General features: G+C 42.5%; 1 protein-coding gene across 3 annotated transcripts in view; it reads left to right on the top strand.

Moving 5' to 3' along the window:
* The window catches only part of NME7 (NME/NM23 family member 7), a 262,618-nt gene that overhangs the window by 198,457 nt on the left and 47,046 nt on the right, over positions 1-17,115 (top strand). For 2 of the 3 annotated variants that reach the window (XM_043568420.1, XM_043568422.1), the window contains one exon: positions 6,995-7,102. In XM_043568420.1, the coding sequence (XP_043424355.1) occupies positions 6,995-7,102 (108 nt within the window). Of the gene's footprint in view, positions 1-6,994; positions 7,112-17,115 lie in introns of those variants that run through there. The other variant, XM_043568421.1, reaches the window with a different exon arrangement.

The raw sequence follows: 17,115 nt of genomic DNA, 5'->3' as shown, positions 1-17,115 counted from the left end.
TCATTCGAGGTTAACCGGTGCCATAAAGAAGACACCAGATGCAACCAACAGAGCCAGTGCCTAAGGAAACCAAAGTAACAGGCCTAACAAGGAGTCTTTACATAAGAGGAGGCAGTATCCTCAGAAAGACCTAAGGAAAATTGGATCTATAAAAAAATAATTATAGATAGTGAAAGCCTTAAACGCAATTTTTGAAATTGAAAAAAATAGCAAGTCAGTAGGGTGACGCCATGGACCCAGTTTAAAAACAAATTAGGTGACAGATCAAACAGAGGAATTCCCCCAGAATATAGTACAAAAAGACAGATGGAAGGTATACAAGGAGAGAGGGAGGATTGAACCAGAAATCTCAACATTTATTGCATAGAAATAGCCAAAGGAAAGAAGAGATGAAATGGAGGAGAGAAAACAGTAGAAGAAATAGAAGCTGATGTTCTGAATTGGACTGTGGACCGTGGAGCAGAATGACGGGTAAACGACCATTGCCTAGATAAAGAGATAATGCAAAACCTTCCAGAAAGGAGAAGAAACTCATTACCTAAAAAGGATGGTAATCAGATTGCAATTGTCTGCAGCCCCCCACCCCTCAGCTTCCGGACTGAAGTGCCCGTTCCGCAGCTGTGTGTTGGCTGCTGACAGTAATCCCATAATTATTTCCCATATTGCCCTCTGCTGAAGAAAGTCACCTTGCCCAAGGTCATAGCCCCTTCCCTGGAGTGGCCTGTGTCCAGTGGCGTGTCAGTTTGGAGAGATCAAGGCCTCACCTGTTTGCTACAATTCGGGTTGACTCTGAAGGGTCATCGCATCTCCAGGGCTCACTGTGGGGTTATCTAAGGCTGCCGGTGTTACTCATTGAAGTTCAACTTCTCCCTCTTCCCACTCCCGTGTTCCTCACTTGCCCACAAGTGTGGATGCTGAGGCCACCTCCCAATAGACTTCCTGCATGCACACCTCGGAGTTGGTTTCCTCAGAGTTGGTTTTGCCAGAGAATGCAACCTGTGCAGTACTCTCTTCAGCCACCCTTGAGACATTGACGAAAATTGACTACGTATCAGGGTGCAAAGAAAATCCCAACGAATTCCTTCAAAGGAAAACCAAAAAGACCACATTCTCTCACCACAGTACAATGTGATTAACAACCGTCCCCCCAACCACCAACACACATGCGCCTCCCCCCCCCCCACACCTCTTCAGAATTCAGGTGCTGTGCATACAGCAGTCACTTATATGAAAGTAATATTTTAATGAAAATGGTGTGCACCAACTAAAGTAGGTACAGAACAAGTTCTTACGAAACAGTTTACTCAAATGGAGTCCCTTCCAAGTGTTTCTTCCTAAACAAAACTATAAAAAAAGGAAAATAAGTAGTGACCTTCACAGTTTCACAAAGTACATCTTATTTCACAGAATGGCAGCTTACCACCGCATGAGCAGAGTAGATGTCCAGTATCGGGTGCTGACGTGCCAGGAAAATTACGGGGGACAGAATGAATGTAATGAATTTGAAATGAAACATAAAGCTATCCTTATTTTCTAGTTTATCAAAATGTTTTTCTTAAATGCAGTACATTGGTAACTGACATTTGATACAACCTTGGAAGGAAGACTTAAGTAATTAAATAAACACAAACCTTTAAAATGTGCTCAAGTGATGGACTCAGATGTGAATACTGCCCAGCATGTTTGCATCATCCTAAGCTACAGCCGCCATCGCCCTTGGTGACTTCCATCTCCATAGAGGTGGTCCGTTGAGTACTTTGGTCTTTCAGTCTGTGACCCTCCTTTCTTTAGTATTCTTGCCTTCCGTGTGACCTTAGCCGTGGTGACACCTTAAAACTGGTCATTATAAATCACTGTGACCCCGTTGGAGAAGGTCATTGGAAAGACGTGACCGTCAGTCGACCCAGTCGATCAGAGGCCCCCCACCCCCATTCCCTGTCCTTGGAATGTGGGTTCTGCTTGCCTTGCTCCCCACCAGTGGCTGCTCCAAGGACGCAGCCTTAAGCTAATGATACGGAGTTGAGGACACCTGCACAGTATATGTGACTCAACCCAATTAAGGTTAAGATGTGGCTGGCAGGGACAGGGATCCCTTCGTCTTGCCGCCACCCAAGTTCCTCTTGCTTATTAAAACTGCCGCTACTGACCTCTTTCTTCAGTTTCTCCCTGCCCTCTGAGTACCGGGGCCAGTTTCAGATTACACCCGGCAAATCCCAAGAGGGTTGTGAACGAACACACCCTCTCTGCTCACTTCCAGTAATTTCGAGTATCTCATCTCTTAACTTTCCAGCTCACTTCTTCTCACGCCGATTTTAATAATCCTCCCACCAGGAGCTCCAATCCATGGATCTACCTTCTCGTTGTCTCTCACCCCTCCAACCCCAGGCCCTCACTTTCTTACTCAGCGTAATGTGTGTTGTCCAATATTATTATCATCACTACCTTGAATATACCTTCAACCCCCCTCACTCCTCTCTTGTTCTGCTGTTTTCTTTTGGCAAAGCCCTGCCCTTCGTTAAATTCAGCTTTCGACCAGATGCTGAGTGTGGCTGGAGAAGAACACAGCTATCCTGAAAGATCTCCCTCTGCATTCATGACTGCTCACCTAACCTCACTAACAAAGGGCCTGACGGGGTTCCTCAGTGCTGCTCGGCCGTCACATTATACTTTCCCGGTTCATTCACTTTCTTGCTCTTAAAATGTATTCCAAACCTTCTTTTCTCTCCTGACATCCCCAAATCTCCTCCCCGGCCTTCCCCTCAGCTGATGACAGTCTTGCTGCCCTTTCCACCGCACAATAGAATCAGTCAAAAGAAAACTTCTGGAGGGAACTTTAGAAATGTTCCATAGTTTGTTTAGGGGGGTGATTACTGAGTTTATCCATTCGACAAAATTCATGGGGCAGTTACGCTTAAAACCAATACGTGTTGGGGCGCCTGGGTGGCTCAGTCAGTTAGGCAGCTGACTCTTGATTTCGGCTCAGGTCATGATCTTACGGTTCATGGGATGGAGCCCCATGTGGGGCACTGCACAGAGCCTGCTTGAGATTCTCTCTCCCCCTCTCTCTGCCCCTCCCCCACTCACTATCACGTACGTGTACATACATGCACGCTCTCTCAAATAAAGAAACTTAAACCGATACATGTTATCTATGTAAATTATGTCTCAATAAAAATTAAAAATAACTTCAATAGGTTCCCACCGCTGCACAGAACCACTTACCTGCGTCAGGCTCTGTATTTGGTCTTGTTGCTCAGGCTGGATGCTGCTTGGCCTAGATAAGGCCAGCTCCCCTACTCTTGCACTCGATTCCATTACTCCAGCATTTCCTGCTTCTCCTTCCCGATTCATCTCCCTCCTGCTTCCCGTTCGTTGGGTTGTTCGTATCAGTGTGTAAATGTGCTATTATTTTTTAATTAATTAATTTTTTCATTTACATCCAAGTTAGTTAGCATATAGTGCAACAATAATTTCTGAAGTAGATTCCTTAGTGCCCTTGACCCATTTAGCCTATCCCCCCTCCCGCAACCCCTCCAGTAACCCTCTGTTCTCTATATTTAAGAGACTTTATGTTTTGTCCCCCCTCCCCGTTTTTGTATTATTTTTGCTTCCCTCCCCTCATGTTCATCTGTTTTGTATCTTAAGTTCCTCATATGAGTGAAGTCCTATGATATTTGTCTTTCTCTGACTAATTTCACTTTGCATAATACCCTCTAGTTCCATCCACATAGTTGCAAATGGCAAGATTTCATTCTTTTTGATTGCCGAGTAGTACCCCAGTGTGTGTGTGTGCGCATGTGCATGTGCGCGCGCATACACACACACACACACACACACACACACCACATCTTCTTTATCCATTCATCCATTGATGGACATTTGGGCTCTTTCCATACTTTGGCTATTGTTGATAGTGCTGCTATAAACATTGGGGTGTATGTGCCCCTTTGAAACAGCACACCTGTATCCCTTGGATAAATGCCTAGTAGTGCAATTGCTGGGTCATAGGGTAGCTCTATTTTTAATTTTTTGAGGAACCTCCATACAGTTTTCCAGAGTGGCTGTACCAGCTTGCATTCCCACCAGCAGTTCAAAAGAGATCCTCTTTCTCCGCATCCTTGCCAACATCTGTTGTTGCCTGAGTTGTTGATGTTAGCCATTCTGACAGGTGTGAGGTGGTATCTCATTTAAACATGCTGTTATTTCTCCCAATTTAAAATTCACCCTCTCCCCCAGAAAAACCTCTCTTCATATCACTTTTTTCCATTTACTGCTCCATTTCTCTTCTCCCCTTTTAGCAAAATTCCTCAGAATACTTGCCTGTATTCACTTTTCCCAGCTCTACTCCCCTTTTCTCTGGAAACCACATTAATCAGTGTTTTGCTCATCTGCAGGCCTCTGGAACCACTCCTGTCAAGGATATCCATGACTCCATATTGATAGACCTAGTGTTCAGTCCTGAGTCTTTACCCTGCTTGACTTCTCAGCAACATTGGGCACTGTTGAGGACTCTCTGTCCTTGACATTTTTCTTCATTGCCTTCTAGGAGAGGACCCTTCTGTAACTCGCCTTACCTGCTGGTTGTTTCTTCTCCATCTCCTTTGCTCATCTCTCCTTGTCTCCTTGGTTTTCCAATGATATGGTGCCCCGATGTGTCATCTCACTGCCTTCACAATCTTACCCAACTGATACCTTTAAATGTCTTAACAATGCCGTGGACCCCCAAATTGTTATTTGCAGTTTAAAAGACTCCTCTGAAAAGTACACTCATACCCAACCATGTATTTGAAAGCTTCACTTGGATATCTAATAGGCAGTCCAAACTTAATGCATTCAAAACCAAACTATGGAGGATTTTCCCTACCAGTTGAAGATTTACTATAAAGGTATAATAATTAAGACAGTATAATGTAGATACATGAATAGACAAAACGTCCACTGGAACCAAACAGGAAACTAATAAATAGACTCATACCTACACAGAAATCATATCATAACAGTCATCACTGGAGATTGGTAAGGAAAGAGGAAAACTATTCAATATATGGTGCTGGGGTAATTAAATGCCCATAAGGGAAAAATGGAAATGGATGTCCCCCTCAGATGATAGCCAAAGTCAATTCTAGGTGGATCAAGAATTTTATTTGGAAGGCAAAATCTAAAGATTTTGAGGACAATAGAGAAGAGTATCCTTATGTTCCTGGAGCAGGGAATAATTCCTTCAGAAACAGCACAAATCATAAATGAAAAGATTGATAAATTTAATTTCATTAAAATTTAGTATTTCTGTGCATCAACAAAAGACATACTAAAGAAAACCCAAAGACAAGCTTCATCCTGGAAAAAGATACATGCATCGTAAAAAGTGACAAAAAAAATAGAAGTCAGAATATATTAAGGATCATAATCAAAAAGAACAAGAAAAGCCTAGTAGAAAAATGGAGAAAAGACAAGAATAAGCATTTTACAAAAGGGGATGTATATGAAAGGACACTAAACTTCTCTAGTAATTACAGAAATGTGAACTGTAAGAATACAATGAGACACCATTTAACACCCACCAGTATGGTAAAATTAAAGAGTCAGCCAGGGGGCGCCTGGGTGGCGTAGTCGGTTAAGCGTCCGACTTCAGCCAGGTCATGATCTCGCGGTCCGTGAGTTCGAGCCCCGCGTCGGGCTCTGGGCTGATGGCTCGGAGCCTGGAGCCTGTTTCCAATTCTGTGTCTCCCTCTCTCTCTGCCCCTCCCCCGTTCATGCTCTGTCTCTCTCTGTCCCAAAAATAAATAAAAAACGTTGAAAAAAAAATTTTTTTTAAAAAAGAGTCAGCCAGTATGAAATGTTGGATTTTATGTGGATAACGGGAATTATTAAGCATTGATGGTTGAGGGCAAATTATTACAACCACTTAAGAAAATGGTTTGACAGTACTTAGTATAATTGAGTATGCATGTGCAGGCAAAACTCTTGTACGTATACCCTGTACTATGTATAAGAATGCTTGTACCAGAATGTGTGTGTGTGTGTGTGTGTGTGTGTGTGTGTGTGTGTGTGTGTCAAAAGCAAGGAGTGGAGAAGGAAAGGGGGAAAGAGAAGAAATTAGTTCAATGTCCCTCAACAGGAAACGGAATAAAATATGCTCAGTCATACACTGGATTTATATAGTAATAAAAACAAATGAATTATGACTATAACAACATGGATAAATCTGAAAAACAGTGTTTTGAAAACTAAACAAGGGAATCTTTAAATAAAATTGAGAGTAACGGGCACCTCCGGGTAGACGTAGGGATGGGATAGGTGGAGTCAGGATAAAGTCCCACACAGGGGACTTCAAAGTTGTTGCTTTGTTTTAATTCACCTAAATAGTGGGTACACAGGTATTTGTTTCATTTATCAAAAATTTTCATATATATTAAATACCATTTTTGTAAGTAGATGTCAGAATTAAAATTGAAGTTTTGGAAGTGCTTCACTTAGAATAAAAAAAAGACTAATAAGCAGGTCATGAATACTCCCACATCTTTCATTTTTTTTTAACCTCTTGTTTCTTTTACCCTCAAGTTGGAGTTATTTGTAACCATTTTGCCCCTCATATGAGCTAGTACTAAAGCTGATACAACCGTAACATTTTGAAAAATCTTTTAAAATCCATGCAAACTAATTCATTTTAAATCAAGTTGTTAGGGTACAAGTCTTTCACAGTAATGAACTAGGTTCATATTTTATGTGATTCCCATAATCTGTTAATAAAAAAGATGTGATTATTATTGCCCTCTCGACTTTACAAGAGGCCACAGAAAAAGCCTAGTGAATGAACTGAAATTTTTCATCGCTCAAAGTTTCATGCATTCATGCTGTTTCCAGGAAAAATCAGTGCCATCAATGTATACGTGTATTTCGTAAACAAATAATTCAAGTGTTTCCTGTAGCTGGTGTTTTTCTTATTAACACTGTATGACTGACTTTAATCTTTATGTGAATATGTATTTAATAGGAAATTGCCCGGCATTTACGCCCTGGAACGCTCAGAGCAATCTTTGGTAAAACTAAGATCCAGAACGCTGTCCACTGTACTGATCTACCAGAGGATGGCCTATTAGAGGTAAGATAAAGAAAGGTAAACATCATATTTGTATTTCAAACTCGTAATTTCAGCAGTTCTGGCGTGTGTAAGAGACCTTTTAATATTCTTGGATTATATACTATTACTTGGCCATGTGATGACTTCAGACTGCAACTTTAAATGACCAAATTGTAAGATGCTGTGTGTAACTCAAAGAATTAGCGTATTTTTGTGATTGGCATATATTACGTAGATGGCAATATTTTAATGTATATATTTAACAATAATTTAAAAAACGAAAAGCTATGGGGCGCCTGGGTGGCTCAGTTAGTTAAGTGTCCGACTTTGGCTCAGGGCATGATCTCACGGTTCCTGGGTTTGAGCCCCGCATCGGGCTCTGTGCTGTCAGCGCAGAGCTGGCTTCGGATCTTCTTCTGTCCCCCTCTCTCTCTGCCTCTCCAGCGCCAAAAATAAACAAACATTAAAAAAAGAAAGAAGAGCTACAGGATTCATTAGATAATGTGAAATGTGTTTTAAAATCAGGTAAAAATTCCATTACCTTAAGTTTCTAGTCATAAAAACACGTAAGGAAATTAAGAAGTCAAATATGCAGTGCGATAATATTAAAAGTAATAGTTACCGTTTACTGACTATATGCTGGGTTCTATCTAGCATGATAGATAAACACTTTGTATAAATTAATTATTTTACTCTCCAAAGGAACTTTAATAGGTTATTACTATTATGTCCATTTTTTCAGTAAAATAAATTGAGACACAGAAGTTAAGTAGTAACATTCTTAAATCAAACCGCTCCTATAGGACAGAGCTATATGTTGACCTCTCATCTGTGTAATTAACATAAAATAGAAAACAATGAAAAATTATAAGAAAATATTAGTGAATATTAGTCTGGTTGGGTTTTTAAAAAGCCATTTCTAGGCCAACAGCAAATAAACTTTAAAAAAAAAATTGAGGGGCGCCTGGGTGGCGCAGTCAGTTAAGCGTCCGACTTCAGCCAGGTCACGATCTCGCGGTCCGGGAGTTCGAGCCCCGCGTCGGGCTCTGGGCTGACGGCTCAGAGCCTGGAGCCTGTTTCCGATTCTGTGTCTCCCTCTCTCTCTGCCCCTCCCCCGCTCATGCTCTGTCTCTCTCTGTCCCCAAAATAAATAAACGTTGAAAAAAAAAATTAAAAAAAAAAATTGAAATTTCATTCTGCAGTTTTAACGCTTTTGTATGTCAAAAGGAACTGAAATGAAATGAAAAGACACATGATAAACCGAAGTGATGATAGCATCAATGACAGAAAATGATTGACACCCTGAAAACATATTTATTTTAGAGAGTATTATTTATGTTTTATGTCAAATTTATCAGTCTTTTTTTTTTTTTTTGCCTCTCAAGTCATACAAAGAAAAAGTCTTCCCCCACATTTTGTTTTCATTTTCTTATGTTGAAACGTTCAGTCCACCTGGAACTTGACGTATGGTGTCGGGTGCGGACTAGTCAGCTGTCACAACATCGTTAAATTCTTCCATGCCTTCACTGTTACTTCTCATTTATTAAAGGCTTATGCACATCTGTGCCTGTTTCTGAACTTTCTGTCTTTTTCAGTTGGCCTGGGCCAACAAAGTACTGTTTTTATTATTGTACTTGATACTTTGAAAAAATTTTCTTGCTTTATTCTTTTAAGTTTATTCCTCCACAGGAACTTTACCCTACTCCCCCAGGATGTAAGCGGGACCTTGACTAACATGCTTATAAATTAATGTGGAAGTCACTTATCTATAATTGTGAGTCTCCAACTGTGTATGCCTCTTCTTTTATGCAAGCAATAGGGTGTTTTTTCATAGGGGTCTTGACGTGGCATATTAGATTTATTCTCATCCGTTTTTGTTTTTGTTGCTATCGAGAGTGACTTTGTTAACTCCATTAAGGTTTTTTGCTATAATACAAGATGTTAATGTGATAAACATGTGATTACATGGTAATGTATTCTTATCTAAATTATGCACCCCGGTACGAAATTTTGACATACTTGTGAAATATAAAAATGTAACAAACTTCATTTTATAATTACGCAGGGTATGCCATGTTTATTTAAAATTTTCGCCAACTTTATAAATAGTCCTTTTACCTTCTGAGAGTTTAGGACCCATAGACTAGGTTTGAGTACAGACTGTTCAGTGAAATTGAAATATTATTAAATTATGAAATGTATTATTTTATGAAATTTATGAAACTTTTTTATTTATTACAAAGCCATTTACTAAATGACTAAAATCTTTCTAACTTAACTGCTTGGGGGATTTCATTGTGTTAATAACAGTGTGGTTTAGAGAATTCATCAAAAACCAGAAGTTGTAGCTGCAGCAGCCTGGTGATTCATACTTGATGTAACCTTGGATAAGTCCCTTTTTCTTTCCATGTCTCACTTGTATCAGCAAAATGGAACAAAGACTGCTGACAGAACCAAGGGATGTTCTCCTAGTTAGGGATTAACCGTTGCAGATTGTTACTTGGCTTTAAATGATAAAGTATTATAAAACACTTAGAAGTCAGAATTGTTATCTGTTCATAGGTCTCTAAAGCAAAATTCAGAGCGACATAAAGACAAGCTGTTGGATCAGGGGAGCCCTTTATACTCCTGCTCATTAAGAGAACACCCTTTAGATGTAGGTTGACCGTAAAATGGATTGCCTAATCCAGGAACTTTCCGAAAGGCAGCTCCATTCAGACAAGATGCTAGGACAAAAGACATAAACTGGAACTGTCATTGGCACCCTGGGATTATGGGCTCCCTGTTTACGTGGGGAGCCAGGGAAATGGAAAAAAGTTACTTTTCCTTAATCTTTCCCTCAGGTGATATTTCCTGAGCTGAGTTTATTTATTGTCATATGTGTAGAATTTAGAAGGTATGGTTTCAATTCATATTTTATTACCATCTATTTTATGGACTTATTTTTGTAGCCAATGATTACAGCACGTATTACTTGCTGGCATTGTAATGGGATTTCAGAGTCAAACAAGACATTTCTCTTGTCCTTATTGAGCTCACAATAAGTTTTAAGGTCAGGGATCTTTTTTTTTTTTTTTTTTTTTTTTTTTTTTAGTGTTTATTTATTTTGAGAGAGAGAGAGAGAGAGAGAGCGCGCAAGCTGGGGAGGAGCAGAGAGAGGGAGACACAGAATCTGAAGCAGGCTCCAGACTCTGAGCTGTCAGCCCAGAGCCCGACACGGGGATCAAACCCATGAACGGTGAGATCATGACCTGAGCCGAAACCAAGAGTCAGACACTTAACCGACTGAGCCACGCACGCGCCCATAGAAGTCTTAACATGAATATAGCAATCGGATTTATTCGGAGGCTCTGAACTGTGACATAACCATTTTTGTGGTTATAGGAATAAATGACAGTATCTCTGGTATGAGACATCTTATAAGGCTGTTTCACTGGTAATGTTCTGGATACTTCATTGGTAGTAACTCTAAAGATCTTAAATTTGAGCTGTAAAGAAAGCATTAATGGCAAAGTGTATAGCAAAACTAGTTGAAAGAAATTCTTTAATTAAAGAATTAAAGAAATATTAGTTTTTACTAAGGGCAAAGGATTCGGAAAGGTGACGCTTCAGCAAGACAGGTACCCTCATATTGCTGAGGACAGCTACATGGCAACAGGTATTGCAAGCCACGGAGTTTTTCCACTGGGTTCCAGAATTCTACTTCTTAGAATCTAACCAGAGGGGGGGGGGGGGCAGGACTACAAAATAGAAAGTTCCCTGCACAGATGCTCATTGAAGGAGTATTTGGGGCAATTGAAATCGGAAATAATGTGCGTGTCCAAAGGTCCCTCCTCTGAGAAGGCTTTCCTGATCCTCCCTGCCTGTATCAAAGGTCCTTCCGTGTTTTCATAGGGTTTTGCTTCCCTCTCACATAGCAGCATAGCCCACAGCCGACACAGCCCTGCACCCTGCACTCCACACTCATTTCATCGTGCTAGGTTTCCTCATTCCATAAATGAAGATAATAGCAGTGCCCGCCCTATCAGGTAGCATGGTGCCTTGCACAGAGTAATTGCTCAACAAATGATAGCAATTATATTGTTGTTAACCACAGCACATTGTCAGTTCGCTTACATATATTTCCCCAGAAGACTGAATACTCATAGGGAAGAGAATCTGTCTTGCCCAGCACGTAAATGCTCCTCCATGAATCATTTTTGAAGAAAAAGAGGGAAGGATTTGGTGAAATAAATTATGGTTCATGCACTCCGGGCAGAAGTATGTAACCTTTTTTTTTTTTTTTTCCCAAATAATGATGATGATGATGAACTACAGCAACAGATTCCAGCCTTGGTTGCACATCTGGATCACCTAGGCCATTTTGAAAATATTGATGCCCAGACCTACCCTTAGAGATTCTAATTATTTTTCTTTTGAACAATTTCAGACTTCAAAAAAGTTGCAAGTACAGTGCAAAACAATTTTTTTTTCATGAACATTTGGGATCAAGTTGCCAGCATAATGTCCTGTATCTGAATACTTTAGTGTGTGTTTTTAACAGAAAGGGGCATTTCCTACATCCAAGTCAGGAAACTAACATCGATATGTTGCTACTGTTTAATCTTTAAATCCCATTCAGGTCTCTCCCATTGTCTCAGTAATGTGTTTTAATAGCAAAAGCATCCGGGTCAGAGTCACCCATTGTGTTTGGTTCTCTGCTTAGTTTCTTTCAATGTGGAACTTGCCTCAGACTTTCTTGCCTGTTGACTTTCGTGACCTTGACACTTTTGACAATAACAAGCAGAGATTCTAATATAATTGGTCCGTTTATTCCTTTGCTCATCAGAAACCTTTCTAGATGGTTTCTGTGTACATTTCTAATGAGACTCTGACACACTGATTTTGCTGAACGGCAGGTATGGCTTATACAAAAGAGTCACTTGTTGGCTCCCCGTTGTCCAGGAAGCTGCGTGATGCCTGTTGGATTTTATGACCCGACATTGTGTATGCCTCCCCCTGCTCCACTTAGCCTGAGTCCTCCTCTCAACGCACATCACTGGTGATATTTCTTGAGTTTTACTTCCTCCTTCATCTTTCCCAAAGCTTCTCTGCTGCTCGTGTTCCTTCTGTAGTCAGTTCCCAGCACTGCTGTTTCCTGATTATCTTCCTAGGAGCAACCAACACTTTACATGTACTGAAGTTGAAATTCTCAAAGTTGCTGAATAGGTATATAGTAGAAAATACAGTGTTTGAATTTTGAGTTGTATATAACAACATAGTATATCAGTCATTGATTCAGATATTTACATTTTTTTAAATTGAGAAGACAGCACTGGGGACACGGCAGTAAAGAGGATCCATGCAGCTCCTGCCTTTGTGGAGTTTACCTTTTAGGAGATAGTAATCATAGTAATTGTTTTTTAGAATAACAAGAACATGGATCTTTCCTCTGTTTTTGTTTTCCTGGTATTCTGTAACTTGGTTATATCACTTTTGTGGTCATAAAACTAAAATTTTTAAAGTTGATCAAATATTTCATTATATGTGTAAATAGTTGGTCAAAACAAATATGAGTTTGGATATATAATTATTTCTGCATTGATTCCTGTTCTGGTACACTCTGGAAAAAAGTTAATCAAACATTAGCCAGAAATAAACAGAGGTGTAGGAATAAAATGGTTGGACAGGCCTGGCTTTCTTGGCCGTGGTTAGTACGGGCCTCTGCACACACTGACACTCATAATTTATCTTTAGTTTTAGTTTCTATCTCAAAGGAAGAGTTGTGATTTTTACTAGTACACTGTCAAAGAGGGAACAACTTGTACTAAGACAAAAGCGAACAGCTTTCACTAAGAGATTTAAAAATAGTTCAGTAAGGCTGGGACTTTGACCTTGAGGTGGAAAATGGCAAGAGATAAGGCTAGGAAAGTCATCAAGGGCCTTGTAAAGTCATATTAAGACATCTGAACTTTATCCGGAGGGCAACAGGAATCCAAATAAATGTTTTACACAGGGGAATAGCACAGTCGTATCTGTGTTACAGGGATCACTCTGGCTGCAGGATGGAGAACAGATCCAGGGGGAGGGGAGGGGTTCTGGTCGGTCTGGAGGGAGAAAGACCTGGCCAAAGGCTGTTAAGGTAATTTAGGGGAAGATTCTGGTAGCCTGAATGGATGTAGCAGTAGGAACAGTCAAGAGACATTTAGGGGGCCAGAACGGATAGCCTCAGAAACTACTTGGATGTGAAGGGTAACCTAGGAGAATGAGACCAGATTAACTCCTGTCTCCAAGTGCAGGTGATGGCGACCGCTGTCGTTATCTGTGACACCTAAATTTCTTAAACCCAAAGTTCTTTCATAAATTTGATGGCAAAGCCTAACGTGATCTCATGTGTAAGTTTTCTACAACCTGCTTAGGTGACTCACTTACGTGTTCAGTGACTCCTATGCAGTATGTAGCATGTGGAGAAGGCTTGAGACAGCCATGGAGAAAGAGCTGATGGCAAAATACAGATTTCTGGGTGATATTTAGGGTGAGGTTTTTGCAGGTGGGTGCATGAGGCAAGATCACTGAGGATGTCAGCAAGAGTGTTTGAAGTCCTAAATAAGGGAAGGTGTATTGGGGGGGGGGGGGAGGTGCCAGAATAAAGGCAGAAAGTCAAAAGGGACTGAAAGCCTTTCTGAAGCTTACGGACAGACGTCCTGGAACAACCGAGGGAGGGAGCTCTGATCAGAGTAGACTCATCTGAATTTAAAATTTCAGAGGTGGCGCTCAGGGGAGAGGCTGAGGTTCAGGGCGTGGCCGTGGAAGAGGCCGTGGGCCGGAGCGGAGGCCACCTTCGGTCACCAGAGATGTGGAGGCTTCAGCGTGAAATTAAAGTCACCTGGGATCTTGGCCGGGAGGCAGGGTGGAGCGGAAAATGGTGATCCAAAGTTTGAAGTTCCCAGCAAAGGAGGGCCGTGAACCTGAGGCGTGTGACAGCAACGAGGAGGAGAAGAGAGGATCTAGCCAGATGGCAGAGCCTCGGAGTTGAGGGCCTCCGTGAGGGAGAAAGAGGAGCACTGTTTTTACGCGCTGGCGAGACAAGCTGCACCCAAGGGCCCGAGGAGGTGATGACTTCGGGGAGATTCAGGTCTCATTTGAGGCCGGGAGGCCTGGTGAAGAAGTTCAAGTTTCAAGGGAGTTTACTTTGACACCGAGGGGCCACAGGGAGCCAGGGGAGAGGAATCCCAGAGCCAGGCAAGAGTTAACAAGATGGGGGGAAATGGGCGACCAGTTGGAGGTCTGAATGTAGGCCGCCTGGGCCTGGTAGAGCCCATCTTCATGCTCCTCACGGGCATCCTTAGCTTGTGCTTTTTGCCTGTGGTCCCCGCGTGGTTGTTGGAGCTGCATCGATCACTATTGTGGTCCAGGCAGGAGTGGGGAAGAGCAGGGGGCAAGAGGTGAAAAATACCGGCTCAGTCAGCATCCTCCTCCCTGCACACTCTGAGGAGCTTTTCCAGGAGGCCCACCCCACAAATTCGGCCTATGATTTGTCTGCTGATTTCGTCCCATGGCCACCCCCTTCTTCAAGGGGAACTGGTAAACGGAGTTCTCTTCGTTGACAACATTGCTCCCTCCAACACAATCAGGTTTCTGTTGGAAGGAAGAAAGGGAGAGTGAGCACTGGGGAGGGGGGGGCAGCCTGTGCCACAGTGGTCAACAAGAATAACAGGTGTTTAGCCGGGGACCAGGTTTCCAGTAGAATCGGCCCCTGCCATTCCCCACTGTGGTGGTTCTCAAGCGTCCTACCCTGATCAGCAGCACCTGCATCATCTGACCACTTTGTGGAGCTGAAACTCCCTGGCCCCACCCTAGACTCCTGACTCATAAACTCATCAACTCTGGGGGGTCCGGCCCAGGAATCGGCTGTAACCAGCCCTCCAGGCAATTCTGCTGCCCTAAGGCAGTGGGTTCCCAGCCAAGAACATGCGTCAAAATCACCCATGGAGCTTTAATTTTTATTTTATTGCAGTATAGTTAACATGCGGTGTTATATTAATTTTAGATACGCAATATGGAGTTTTTAGAACTGTAAGCCTGGAGTGCTATCATAGAAGATTCTGGTTAAGTAGATTTTGGATGAGCCTCTTGTATCTGTGGGTTGTTGTTGTTGTTGTTTAAATGTTGCTGGTGATTCTGACATAGCTAATAATTAAACTAGCATTTGGAAATTACTGACCTTTATACCTTTTGGGAAAAAGTTGGCCATGGTTCTGCTTTTGAGGAAAACCTGGACCCTGTCAGACCAGCAAAGGGATTATTTTGCTTCCAGGATTTAGAATTGGAAACAGCAGGCAGTGTCTGGAATTTGAAGGGATCTGTGGTCTCTCTCAATGGACTCAACGGCAGCCAAGGGTTATTACACTTCCAGGGAGGCCTGGCCCCTGATTCGAGAAGTCTGTGGCCTCTCTGAAAGGAGCCAGTCGTGACCTGGTTGATTACCTGGATTTCTTGGCTGACGTCTCAGTGTTGAGGCTGCCATATGCCCTTTCAGGGACTGACTAGAGGGTGTGTGTGTGTGTGTGTGTGTGTGTGTGTGTGTGTGTGATGACGTCTCAGTGTTGAGGCTGCCATATGCCCTTTCAGGGGCTGACTAGAGGGTGTGTGTGTGTGTGTGTGTGATGACGTCTCAGTGTTGAGGCTGCCATATGCCCTTTCAGGGGCTGACTAGAGGGTGTGTGTGTGTGTGTGTGTGTGTGTGTGTGTGATGACGTCTCAGTGTTGAGACTGCCATATGCCCTTTCAGGGGCTGACTAGAGGGTGTGTGTGTGTGTGTGTGTGTGTGTGTGTGTGATGACGTCTCAGTGTTGAGGCTGCCATATGCCCTTTCAGGGGCTGACTAGAGGGTGTGTGTGTGTGTGTGTGTGTGTGTGTGTGTGTGTGTGCATTAATGCATGCCGAGGCTAACAAGGACCGAGGCCCTGGGTCTCTCACAGCTGTAAGCAGTTTTCCTCAGGTTCTTCACATCTGCACTCACCACTCAACATGGGCATGTGATGCACAGGTGTGCGGGGGGACCGAGCCGTATCTTCTCTCCCTGCTGGTTGTGTAAGTGCCTTGAGGGTCTGGACCTCTCGGACTTTTGAATCTCTAGTCCCTGCCGAGCATAGTGCAGGCTTTTAGTCAGTGTCTATCAGGTAAACGCACGGAGGAACGTATCATGAATGCGGCCGTGTGCCTCCACCCCCCCCCCTCACATGGCTGAAGTGTCCCACACTCACGAGGCGAGCCCCACTTTCAAGGGCCCCCATCCCACCGCTGCCTCCGTTTACTGGTTGTCAGAAAAGTCTATTGCTTCTTTCCCTGCTGACTGTGTGTGGCTAAAACTGGAACTAGGTGCACTGGAAAGTTGATGGTTTCCATAGATTTTTCGTCCTCTCAAGCAGAGCATTTCGGAAGTCTCTACACTAACCTTTAAGAGTATCCTGAAAATATAATGAAAATATAATAAGCATTAGGCTATCAAATTCTAATTCTTAAAAAATTTTTTTTTCAACGTTTATTTATTTTTGGGACAGAGAGAGACAGAGCATGAGCAGGGGAGGGGCAGAGAGAGAGGGAGACACAGAATCGGAAACAGGCTCCAGGCTCTGAGCCATCCGCCCAGAGCCCGACGCGGGGCTCGAACTCCCGGACCGCGAGATCGTGACCTGGCTGAAGTCGGACGCTTAACTGACTGTGCCACCCAGGCGCCCCAATCAAATTCTAATTCTTTATGGCCCAATTAGTAATAAAGAATTGACGTTTTCTCAGATAAAGGAATCTTGGACTAAGGAGCCATTTCATGTTCCCTCCCGTATCCTGTCACGTACAGAGCTCATGTTTCCTGCTCAATTAATTACTTCTCCCCCAGTGGGTCCACACATGATCTCCGTAATAAAGGGATCCTAATATTTCCCTCATTCGGCATAGGTAGGAGTTTAGTTTTTATTCACAGCCGTAATGGATCTCTATGTATAAAATGCTGAAATAGCTTATTCCCGTTATAAATGTTTACTTCGTGGAAACTT

The sequence above is a fragment of the Prionailurus bengalensis genome, chromosome E4 (assembly GCF_016509475.1).
Source record: "Prionailurus bengalensis isolate Pbe53 chromosome E4, Fcat_Pben_1.1_paternal_pri, whole genome shotgun sequence".
Taxonomy (NCBI): Eukaryota; Metazoa; Chordata; class Mammalia; order Carnivora; family Felidae; genus Prionailurus; species Prionailurus bengalensis.
This window is presented reverse-complemented; position numbering and strand designations above follow the sequence as displayed.